The sequence below is a fragment of the Falco biarmicus genome, chromosome 4, assembly GCF_023638135.1.
Source record: "Falco biarmicus isolate bFalBia1 chromosome 4, bFalBia1.pri, whole genome shotgun sequence".
NCBI classification, from domain to species: domain Eukaryota; kingdom Metazoa; phylum Chordata; class Aves; order Falconiformes; family Falconidae; genus Falco; species Falco biarmicus.
Window position 1 is genome coordinate 23,881,566 of NC_079291.1, and position 12,619 is coordinate 23,894,184.

The 12,619-nt window shown below is 40.8% G+C and overlaps 1 protein-coding gene across 12 annotated transcripts in view; it reads left to right on the forward strand.

The window, feature by feature from the left end:
• TNS3 (tensin 3) overlaps positions 1 to 12,619 on the forward strand; it is a 281,293-nt gene that overhangs the window by 110,968 nt on the left and 157,706 nt on the right. For 8 of the 12 annotated variants that reach the window (XM_056338690.1, XM_056338693.1, XM_056338703.1 and 5 more), the window contains exon 3: positions 1,352 to 1,463. In XM_056338690.1, the coding sequence (XP_056194665.1) occupies positions 1,352 to 1,463 (112 nt within the window). Of the gene's footprint in view, positions 1 to 1,351; positions 1,464 to 4,119; positions 4,523 to 5,486; positions 5,531 to 11,309; positions 11,396 to 12,619 lie in introns of those variants that run through there. The other 4 variants (XM_056338700.1, XM_056338698.1, XM_056338699.1 and 1 more) reach the window with 3 other exon arrangements.

Sequence of the window (12,619 nt, forward strand, 5' to 3'; positions counted from 1 at the left end):
GCTGACACTGCATCCCCATGGGTGAGCACCCTGACCCACCCAGGGTGGGCAGTACCTGCCCTTTGTGCAACTCCGGGCTCCTCTGGAGTTCCAGGTAGGTCATTGTGGAGGCAGTGCTTGGAAGGTGACATCTATTTTTATGGCTGTCTTTGTGCCCGCCGAGCAGCTGTGCTGTAGATGTTTTTGGAGATGGTAAATGTTCTGCCTAAAGCCACGGGCTGAATTGCTCAAAGCGACAAAGAAGCCCCGTGTTACCTTATTGCCATAGGCTTGGGCATTGCACCACGCCGGCGGGCTTTCTGGTCAGGTGTGGGGTGGGACCCCAGTGTGGGGGGGTCTGGCCTGGCTGCCAGCGGGGCGGCGTTCTGCTGCTGGCTGCCTGTGCCGCTGGAGCTCAGCGCCGGTGTTGGTGTTGAATGCGAGCCCCTTTGCGCTACTGAATTTAAGGACGATAAATGTGAAATTAAAATGACAAATGTGAAGAATCATTTGGGGAATTTCATGGTCTGGGGAATTATATTTTTGGTTTTGCATAGGTAACTGGTATTTCCAAAAAGTCAGCCAATGAAAGTGAAGGTTGATAGACCCTTCCAGAGGAGATACTGACTCTGTCATAGGCTTTTGGTAGCCCTCTTTGTTGTGTTTCCTAAGTTACAGAAGCCGTGTAATATCCATTGCATATATGGTATTGACTTTTGCAGTTCTGTCCCCAGTTAGAAATTTCATTACTGCGTTATGTTTTAACATGATATTTCAGTTACTGTGATACTCTGTGGAAATATTAAACTACTGTGCTTTTCTTACGCAGGAAAGAAGCAAAAGTGATTTTTAGAGTTTGTGATCTGTACCAAAGTGAACTTGCATGGATACTTTTGATTTATTAAATTAAAAGCCCAAGCTGTCTTCTGCACCATATGAGTTAAATTGGCTACTGTGATAGAACATTATTTACATAATTTTTAACTAGTTTAAGCTGAACCAATGCAAGTTTTTATGTAGATGGGACCTTAGGTCAGAATGTTGTTGGTTCGTATCATAAAGATTATTCTGTATTTTCTCTTAAAAGGTAAGTGATAGACTGAATTCTGAAGTTATGATGTAAAATGTCTTGTAGTGTCTGTGTCCTGATATGCAAGGGGTTCCTCACACTCTGTTGCTTCCCACACTTCAGACTGGAAAGTTTATGTTATTAAGTGAGGATGAGAGGACAAGTGAGCAAAAGCACTTTGACATACTACTGTTGTACTACTGACACACTACTGCTTGATATTTGATTTAAAATTGTCTGTTTTACTTAAAATTATGACTCAGAAGCTGAGGGAAGGTCTGATGTTATTCCCCTTGCTTCCAGCCTCAAGAAACAGCTTCGAGGTCTCACATCTTCAAAACCAAGTCTTTTAAGAAATCCAAAATTTGTGGGATCTGCAAAGAAGTAATTGATAGCCAAGGCGTTTCCTGCAGAGGTGAGTAATGTATGATCTGCTGCTTACTTTCTTGCTGTGTAAAGGAAATTAACTTTATATTAGTGATAAAGTTTCAAAGAATCCATGTTTCTGGGATTCTTCCTGGAGTAAGTATAAATGTTACCTCAGTTTATTTCCTTCCTTTATACAATCATGTTCCCAGCTTTTGTCAGGGAATGGGGTGCTGTAGTAGGTAATTGGACTTGTATAATGATGTGCTTTTATTACTGTGCTATTCAGGCAGGTTCCAGAATAAGGCAGTGCCTGTGGAGGCTCTCTGAGGAGTGTGTGAGGGATGTGTGCAGAGTGGGTGACAGATGCCTCTGGAATTCAGTCTCCAAATGAGGATTTGTGTGACCCTCGTCCACTGAGGCATGAAGGTTTTCTCTGCATTAATTTGCAAAACTTCACAAGAGCAGTCATCGATTTATTTACTTTTTCCAGTTGTGTTATGCTCTGTCTAATCCTTAGTACTTTGGTCTAATCACTCACAGAAACAATAAAGAGATTGTCCTGGATGCAGAGACTGCAGAGATTCAGCTGCCTCTGGCGTTGCTGCCTGCTTCTGGCTGCTGTTCTCCCTCTCTCCTCTCCCTTGCTGGGTAGAACTGAGCATGCTTGCCTCTTCTCTGTGGGATACCTGTGGTGGAATTAAACCTTGGGAAAGCTCAATTGGTCCTTTATGTGAGTTGTCCAGGAACAGGGGTTTTGATTCCCTGTACTGGTTTAGCGTGGTTAATGTTCAACTCCTGTTACTCCATGTTAATAAAAGAGTTTCTTTATTTGCCACATGCGTGGTTTACCTCCTAGTGAGATAATATTATTGTCTCACCTGAAGTGTAGTTGCTGTTTTCACTTAGAGGTGTTTGCAGCACTTCCCAGCTCTAGATGGATCTCTTTCTTCCACCTCCTCCCTCCCATATTCTTTGAACACATTAGGATCCTTCTGAGGATTTGGGAGGGAGGTGGGAGATGTGGATGTGAGAGAAACGTGGCCGTTTCCTGAGCTAAGGTGCAGACTTTGCAGATGAACAACTAAATGTAAAATACTTCACCTGTTCAGCATTACAGTTAGCATCGTAGGAGTGGTAGTTGTATGTGTATTTCTTTAACATATTTCTTCTGCCTGTCCTTCTGGAGGCTGGTTCCAAAGTTCTTGGGGTTTAGTTGATTTCAGCTTAGCAGAAATAGTATTGTTGGAAGGAAGCCTGGTGAAGGAGCTGCCTGAAGACCCTCTTGATCATATTCAGTGTAAAAAGCACCGTACCAGGAGAGAATCAGTACTTTAAAGGGAAAGGCCTTGGGGGTGGGAATAGAAACAAATGTTTGCCAGTTTGCTCTGGATTTGAGTTCTCCCAGCCCAGAGCTGGAAGTCTTAAATTCACCAAAGCTGTGTCAGTGTGCATACCTACCAAAGGTGCCAAGAGCTGTATTGCGTCTCTTGTGAACAGGTCAGAGGTTAGGATGAGTTTGAGCAACTTTTCCTTTTTCCCCAGCGTGTAATAGCTTTGGTTCAAATACAGAAACTAACAGTGCGTGCTGATGTAATTTAACATCTCTTTGGCTAGCGTTTATGCATGGTTCAAAGTATCAGGAAGAAAGCAAAACTCACTTATATTCAAACCATCTAGGAAAAAAGCTTTCAGGAAAAACAAAAACTGAGGAACTGAAATTCTACAATCACTCCTACTGGGATCCCTCCAACACACTCCCCAAACCAACACATTCATGGCAGTGATGCATGTGTCCCTGTCTAAGTCTGGCTGGGGTCATTTTATCTAGGTTTCTGGGTGCAGTTTTCAGAGGGAGCCCCTTGATAGCATCACATAGCCCATTTTGTTGATGAGAGCACCAGGCAGACCCACCATCCTTTGCTGCTGGTACACTTTGATACTTACTTTGTTTGATACTTACCTGTAGGATGGGAGCACCAGGAGTTGCACAGAGTGAAGTGATGGCTCCAAGTAGTTTCAGTTAAATAAGAACCCATTTGTATTTTAACTTACAGCATGGGTTTTATAAAGCAGAGTTTTGGGAAACCTAGAACTAAAAGTTGTCTGTTCCCTTGCCAGCACTGCAGTACTTTAAGTGTACCCTAGTACTGTGAAACTCTGTTAATATGAAGAAAAATAAACCAGCTGTTTCAGAGCCAAATCCTGGTGTGGTTACTTCTGGTAGATTCTGCCTGATGGTGCTGAGTGGAAGCGAGCAAGTTGGCATTAGGGGGAGGGGAGGGAGAAGAAAAGCCTTCAGTTAAGAAGAAATAAAGTTCCTTTGTGTATTAATGAGAAAATCTTGCTTTTTAACAGTTTCTCCTCAGAAAATAATAGCTCTTTGTACAGACTGCAGGTTCCTTCTAGACTATAATATCTTATCAGTTAAAGGAAAGTTACGTGTCAAGAGAAATGAGAGGAAGGGAAAGGCTCCGGATTGGTCACTATGTGGTATTTGCTGTTTATCTTAGCAATGAATCATCTACTTGTTGTAAGAAAAAAAACGCACCACCCCACGACTGGATGTTGTGTTAGTTAGATAAGTTTCCATTAGTATGTGGCAGTCATTTTGAGGGGGTGGCGTTTGACCCTGTCTTGCAAAACGTGTCCTTTGCTGGTAGCCAGGTCTGAACGCAGTGCCTAAAAGCTTTCTATGAAAACTGAGTAATTGACTGAAAGGTACGCTTGAACGGTGATGTCCCTTTGTCCTTGTATACTTCAGTCCACCTCAGTAAACCATACGTGGTTCCCGTGAATTTATTTTTAAGAAGCTCTGCAAAAACAGTAGCAAGAAGGAAAGGCAAGTTTGCAGAAGGTGAGGCTCCTGGCTGCCTTCCTGCCTGGTCAGCGTGTTTGTAGCTGGGCTCTGTCTCTGGATGTGGCTTCTCATTCTGAAGAAAGGACAAACAGCTGTGGATAGATTTCTGCAGTACCTGCACGTTCTGCAGTAAGCCCAGGACCACATGACTCCCCGTGTCTCTTCGGCACTGCCTCAAACTGGAATGCTTTTGAGCTCTGGCTTGATCTTCCCTGCAGCACAGTTCAATTGAATTCAGGGCTAAGCAGGTATACATCCTCAGCAGGCACAGTTACATAGTTAGCCAAAGGGTTGCAGTGTTACTTTTTAAACTTTTTTTTTTTTGCTTTTTGAAGCTACTTACCCTAGATACTGAATATTCAGTATCTTATTTCATTTGTAAACAAGCTGCCATCCTTGTGAATTTCTATTTTATTGTATTTCTTTTATATTTCATATATGAAAAATGTGAAATTCTTTTTTATTTCTATTTTACTTTCTTTGTTTGCTTTTTAAAATTATCATTTATCTTTGTTGTGTTGTGACCAAAGGACTGTAAGTGTAGAACACATAGCTTTTTAGATGCTCTGACTCTTCCCAATCTCTAGAAAGTACTTATCTGACAATTTAAAAACTGTAGACCAGATCTGGGAGATTAAAGTATTTCTAAATAATGCAGCATTATTTCCTAGCTCTTAGAGCACTGGTGAGTGAAATAAGCATAAAGAACTGAAATACTTTATACATTTCTGTTGGTGAAATGCCCCTCCCTCCAGCTGATGATTAAGTTATGTTTAGGTGCTGCTGGTGAGGCTTTGCATGCAATACAAAGCATTCCATGAGTTAGGTTTTGAACTTAAAGCAATTAATGGGAGTTGGAATGAACTGGGTTATCTTTTTGTTAATCTAACCTACCCATGAAAGTGTTGGTTTTGGGAATATGTGTCAGAGCAGTTCCAGTAGGAATGCTTGTAGAATTTCAGTTCCTAATTTTTTTTACTATTTAAGGCTTTTTTCCTTGTTGGGTTTGACTAGATCTGAGTTTTGTTTTCTTCCTGCTATTTGAACCATGTATAAATGCTAGCCAAAGAGGTGTTACATTTAATTGGCAGGTACTGTTAGCTATATTGTGAGCAGAGAAACACTTACCATGGTATTGTGTGCAAGCTGAGTGTAATAAAAGATACAATTCACCTTCTTAAAAGTAATTGTATAATAACTTCTGTCTTGTAGGTCATGTTAACATATGGTCTCATGCAAGTGTTGATTGGCTTAGAGTAAGTACTGAACTGTTCCCTCGAGTATGGAGCATGAAGTGATAGTAGAAAGTACATTTCCTCATCAAATTGCAGTATCTGTGTTTAATAGAGAGCTTCTAGCTGCTTACAGATCATAGATCAGGATTTGAAGACAGTCGGAGCTAGATCTCTTCTTAAAGAGGTTTGATATTTTCCTTTGAAATTCACCTACTTGTTTGTGATTGTGCTTCTGCTCACTTTAACGTCTCATTTTGGGATAGTTGGAGTTAACTGATACAAAGAGTTCTCTGTATTGTGCTCATTGCTGCTGGCAAGACAAAATATGTTTGTATATTGGGGCTCACTTGGAGCTGACAAACTGTTCTTAAGGCTTGTTTGTGTATACTTTGTGTGTAAATATATGCATATGTAATCTTCTATGATAGCAGGTGGTTTTATGTACTCTATCAGTAAGTGCTAAGTTCAGTAATAACATAAGTAGTATCTTAATAATGTGCAAAGCACGTCTGTGGTCACAGTTCTGGCGGACAAACTAGAAAGCTAGAAATGCCGAAGGAATTTGTATCATGCTTGGGCCAGTGGCATTACAGTTGCCTCTAAATGGCGAAGCACGTAGTGTGTATTTGTGGGGTAGGGGTGTTTGTGTCACCCTGGTTTCCATGGAGTGATCCTTGTGAAATAAGATCCTGTATTACTAGGCACTTATATGGGTGTATTATGAGATCTGTTCCTGTATTGATCTTGTAGTACATTGTATATAAGATACATACTGACTGTAATTTCAACCTAGCTATAACGTAACCATATTTAAAAGAATATATGAGCTTGTGAGCAAACGAGACCTAGAATTTCTTTCTGCTGGTACTGTGTGTTTTCAGTAATGACCAACATTTGATGATATGACAGACAGACAACTGAATGTAAACTAGGATATGCAGGCTGTGGGACAAGGAGTGGAGTCTGTTGTTGTCCCTAGAGCAGATTAATATTTTGTAGCACCTGTGAACCCCAAGGACAAGGGATTACAGAATGCCCAAGCAAGGCTGGGTTAGGTAGAGACCCAGGCTCTGCTATAAACCCTCATTTGACTGTCAGCCTTGTTTGTGAAAGACATCTGGGAGGATATCCAAGGGAGGCTGCATGTGGAGGATCTAGTGGTGGCAGAGAAGCCTTTTTAGGAATCCCTCAGAAATGGGTGGATGTTGACCTGGGCATGAGTGACACAGAGTGTACTGTTCCGGGGAGGGAGAGGCTGGAAAGAGAAACGTGGACTGCAGCCCATCTGTGGCACCAAGAAGCCTGGGAAGGTCAGCCCCTCTTCTCTAGACAAAAGGTGCACACTGTAAATAGCAGCTTCCACTGGATTAGTAAAATGTGCTCTAATTAACACAGCTGTACAAGCTATGCATTCATATTTCAGTGCAGAGCTTAGATAGCGAAACACGGAAGCGATGTGCATAACAACAGCAAAGACATGAAAGGGAAGGATGAATAAAGCCTTAACTGGAGCTTAGAGAGATACAGAAGAAGCCACTGTAATTAGTAGACATTACGCAAGTGGTACATAAGCATCCTAGCTGAGCACAGCCCTCTCTGGAGCTGAGAGAAGCTGTAAAATTGAAATCCTTTGGCATGTTGCTACCCCAGTGGGAACTGGGGGAGGAATTTTGGCAGATATCTCTAAGGTAACTTCCTACAAATTTAAAAATAAGAAATACACAAGGCAAAAACCTCTAGTGGGATGTTTAATGTTCATAGCAGCCAAGCTGCGTCACAGATACTAAATGATGTTTCGGAAAGTTGTAGTGAACGCATGAGTTCCCTATTTGTGTACCTCATAAGGACTGGCTTAATCACACCAGAATTTGATCTGTAGTTATAAAATGTATTTTAAAGTTCAGGCTACTAAGATTTCTAAAAAGTTGCAGCTTGTATTCATTACAGCTAATAAATTAAAAAGAGGGGAAAAAAAAAAAGTGTGGAGTGACTGTGATCCCCTGTGGCCTCCCCGGTGTTTTTTTCCAGGAAAACCAATGACTGCTATGTGATCTGTTATACCTGCAATTTTATAAACTTAGCCCACTTGAGGAGAACCCAAAATTCCTAAGGGTAAATTGATGTTAGAATTATCCACTCTTAACTCAAAACACTGAAATGAAATGCTACCATCATAGAATGTATCATGCGAGTGTGATGAACTTGATATGCCATGTGGGGAAAGGAAACTCAAAGTAAATCTTGATGCATTTGGCTAAAACCTCACACTTCTAACTGGCTTCAAAACAAGGCAGGGGGGAGAACTACCATGGGAGACAGAAATATGTATAGGAAGATAAAGTTTAAATAAGAGATGGGTGAAGAAATCTGTTTTAAATAATGCTGAAGGGTTTGTTCTGACCACGTGAGGAAGCTTCAAGAAACTGAGTGGGGCTACAGGGAGAACTCTATTTAGTCACATTCAGGATCTGAACCCTGTAAGTAGGTAAGAGGGGGAGTTGTCAGCTGATTTTATGCAGAGTCCCCATCTTGTCATTAATGAGGTTTAAAAAATACTCTTGGAAAACATGCCTACAACTGTATAGTACTTGAAGGGTCATGTTGATGACCTCCTTTGCGTAGCCTGTGTTGCTTTCTATTCTGGTGAAGGTTTTTCTCACTGAACGTTTTCTGTAGGAGCTTAAGAATGAGCTGTAAATCAAAATTTCCAGGCCCACTAGGTCTTATCCACTTAATAAATAAAGTTTTTAACAACATCAGCTTTCTTATTTTGAAGACTGCCCATTTTAAGCCAATCTCTTATTTTTCTGTGATCCTTGCTCCTAGTCTAATTTATGCAGGATATGTTTTCAAGATCCATCAGAGGCATACAGTGTTTTGAGATTTTACAGTTCTTGTGCTGTATGCAGCTGCTAGAAAAACCTGGAGGCAGTCCAGCTATTTTTTTAATTATTTTATTTTTTTTTTCATTTTTCATGTGGGTTGCTGGCTACAGTAAACCATAGTCTGGTTGAAAATGGTTTTGCAGATTAAATGCTGCAACCTGGGGTTATCTGTTCATCTGGAGGGAGGAGGGCTAAAAATAACCTTGGTTCTGAACTGGATTAAGGCTTAATTATTTCCTACCTGATGTACAAGTGTAGCTTAAAAAGATGGGAAAAAGTTACTGTATGAGTACTTTATTTTTAAAACTGTGAAAACATTTTCACTACGCTGATGTTCTGCCTTTGTAGCAGCATCTATGGGAAATCAAACAAAACTAAACAAACAAACCACCCAGGAGTTTGCAGGATGCAGTTAAACTGATAAAGTCAGACTATAAATGCCACAGGAGAAAAAAATTCCCCAAAACACTCGTGGCTGCCCCCCCCCCCAAAAAAAAAAAAAAAAAAAACCAAACCAAAACGCCAACCCAAAAACCCAACCCCCAAAAAACAAACCACAAAAACTGAAACAAAAACCCCCAAACAAATAAACCCCACCACCCTTGGTGGTCAGGATTCTTTCTACAAGATGGAAAGGTGGGAGTAAAGAAAGAACAGACATACTATTGCAGCATCAGTGCTAGAATTTTTTTGTCTTAATAAAGGTTTTTCCACTGCTGCTGTTAGCAACAGCAAGTGGAATATTTCGTCTGTGGGAAAGCTCATTCACAACACTCTTCACTGTATAGCCACCGCAACTAAAAAATGCTGAAGCTTTGCATAAATTTCCCATAACTGTCTTTTAGCCTTCATCTTCAAAAACAATGTTTGCAGTCCCTGTCATGAAATGCTGGGAGCAGTGTTCAGATGAAGAGACAATGGTTGGCTGAATACGGAAAAAAGAACAAAAGAAAATCTAGGAAAATGTTTGAGGCACAGGAAATGCACCAGCAGATGTTGTTGCTGTAGCGGGGCTGTTAGGCTTGCAACATTTTTGGCATGTGACTCTTAACTTCTTAAAAATAGAAGTGTTCACTTTTGAAGCTGAAGCCCAATATTTCCAGCCAGAGGACTCTTTCCCCCACCCAAAGGTATCTCTGCCCCGTGCAAAACTGCATACCATCTTATTTTTAATGCTGCAGTTAATAATTTCCATGTGTCTGTTTTTCATACCACTTTCATTTTGGATCTTTATCTTGAGTTGAATCGCTGCAGAGCTGGTAGGAACAGGTCAGCAGAAAAGCGTGTGTCTGTGTGTGTTGGTGAGAGTTTTTTGTAATAATCTTATCACGATGTTACCAATCCCTCGTCAAAATCTAAATGGCCAGCAAGTTGCACAGTTCTCTCCTTTGGGGACATTATATTATGGGTGTCTTTCTGTATCAAGCTCTGCCTGGAAAAGAGCCTGTTGTGGTGGCGTTGCAGTGCATTTGTTAAAACATCTTGATTTGGTTTATGAGAAAAGGAAAAATGCCTTTTCTTCAGAGCCAGTGGCAGACCTGGGGTTCTGTGCGAGGCATTTATTGCGGGGGGGGGGGGGGGGAGACGTTGCTCAGTAGTGGCATCAATATCCCGGCTACTGAAACAGCTGGGCTGTATCCCTCCTGTGACGTGGACACCCACCTTCCCCTGCTATTCAGAGAGAAGGCTGAAATTGGGAACTAAAAAAACAAAAGTCTTAATTACACAAGTCTTTTTATATACTTGGTTTAAGATTTTTGTTGTGGATCATCATGGACTCTTCCATGACTGTCAAAAAATAGCTTTAGTAGCATGTGTCTGTCTGGGGAAGCTGAGCTGGAGATGCTGGGGCAAAGCAAGCACCTTCCAACAGTTAGGCCTGTGGCTCGGGGTCCTAATTTATTATTTGTCACCAGGAGGGTAAAAATTAGTATCAGGAGCTGTATAGTATATACTTTTGGGGCAAGTGATCTTTCTTAGAGATTAGTAAGGTAGTAAAGTAAGTTATATCTTTTAGATTCTCTATTTATATGCCTGTTTCTGCCCCAAGAGGATTTCTGCATTGTCTTGTTTGTACCCTTGCCATACGTATTGTTGCTTAAAAACAAACATGCAAAAACCCACCATGGAGAATCAAAGCTGTGGTTAAATGTGAGGTTGTCTTTATAGACTAGTCATGTTTTAATAGTCACTGCCTATACAGTCTGACAGAATGCTTGTGTGGAATATATACAGCCATACTGTATGTCCATTAAGCGCTAAGGTGTGACAAGGTGAGTAGCCCTTACCACACAGAGGAAAACTTAAGCTTTTTTTCCTGGTAAACCATAAATCATTCTGTGGTTAGTTTGCAGAAGTACTTTCTTACTCTGTAAATATATCGCTACTGGTTTTCAGAGAGCATCCTACACGCATGAATGTAGGAAGCGGAACTTTTCATGTCACAAAAATTTGGGAGCCTATGTCTGAAAAATATGGATCACTATGCTTATCTGTTTGTCTTTACCTTGGCAGCAGTATTATTAACTTGCAGAAGTTAACACATCTTCATTTTGATGCAGAGAAATGTCTGGGTTTGGTTTTTTTTTCTTCTTCTTTCTCCCCTTTTAAAAACATGTTTTTTCAGAGCTATTGTTTAAGAACTGTTTTGAAGTGTAGTAAATTGACTAAATATGGCTTGGCCTCCATTTCATCACCAGCCAGCTCGGGACAGTTGTTCTTGGAACTGATGCCAGAATCCTTAAACACAAATTTGGAAAGTCTGGTATTTGATGAGAGCTGATGTGTGGGATGCAGACATTCAGCTGTTCAGTTGAAGAACTGAAGTAGCCTTGCTGAGTGTGACATTGATTAAGTCCTCCGGACTGTGTTGCAGGCACATTTTTAAATTCAAATACGCTTGGGCTGTAGTCCGGAAAAGAGCTGAGTGCTGTTTCACTTGTAAGCTTTGCCTGAAGAATGCCGGCATTCGGTGGAAGCTGCTTGTTGAGGTCTTTTAACTGTAAGTTGCATGTTACTTTCCAACAGCTGATGTGCAGTGTGTATGCTTAGTTGTGCTGTGTGTTTTTGCATTGCATATTTGTTGCGCTATAAAAGACACGGTTTGCACAACTGTGGTGTAATATAGCTCTTTTGGCCTTAGAAATTTTCTGAAAGTGTCTCTCTCGACTATACAAGGCTTCCCATAAAAACAGCTGGCACACTGAGACGTGATTCAGCCTCTCTGGCAATCTAATGATTGAGGTAATCCATCTCTTTGTGAGTACTGTAAATGCTTAGGCTGAGATAAAACCCGCCTTGGGCTGAGAGGTGCAGCAATCCGGGTGGGATAGTCTGGCGATGCAGTAGCGTTAGCTGTGGCAAGATGAATTTTGAGGAATGAAATTCCAAGCAGACTGACTTTTCTCTGTGCGCGAGTAGTTCAATTGCTGGTGTTGGTGAAGGGATCTCTCACTGTTCCTGATGTCAGCAGCTGTAGTGGAGAAAACCGTATGAATTTCATTGTGAAAGGTTGTGCCTGGAAAGGCAGCAGTGCTTATCTCCGCTCCTTCTGTGCTCACATGCTGGGAGAGTTGTAGCTGCTGCAGCACAGCCCTTACTCCATTCACTCTTTCTGCATGTGCCTGCTTTCTTCCTTATACCTAATTCATGGTATCTTGACACCTTTCTTTCAAATGCTGACAATTGTGTGTGTGTATATATATATTTTCTCTATTTTTTTCCCCCTCCCTTCTGGATGGAGGGTGCAGGAAATAGACAAGACAAGAAAATAGAAGGACAAATTAGTTTTAAAATACTCTGACTTAACTCTGTTGTATTTTAAAAACAACCTCTAAGTATGTTTTTATGACTTCACCACACTAGCGTTAAAATCGTTGGTAGTAATTATTATGTAGAGATTGAAGATTGGCTGCAGGTTAGTGATCCAAGGTATACTTTCTTCCAATCAGTTGTTAACTCCTAAGCAGCATTCTATGCTAACAGCCTTTCTATTTTTTTGCCTTTTTTTTCCTCAGTTTATTATAGCAGGTGGTTGTATGTTTACTGCAAGTGGGACTCCTGTGGTTTTTAGAGTGTGTATACATGTGTACATGTGCATTATATAGATGTGTACACATGTGTACATAAATTTGTAAATGTTTATACACACACACATACTGAAATAGGTGCTTATATACATAAAAAGGTTACCTTACCAGCAAATGAAAACTTGTGATGCTTGCTG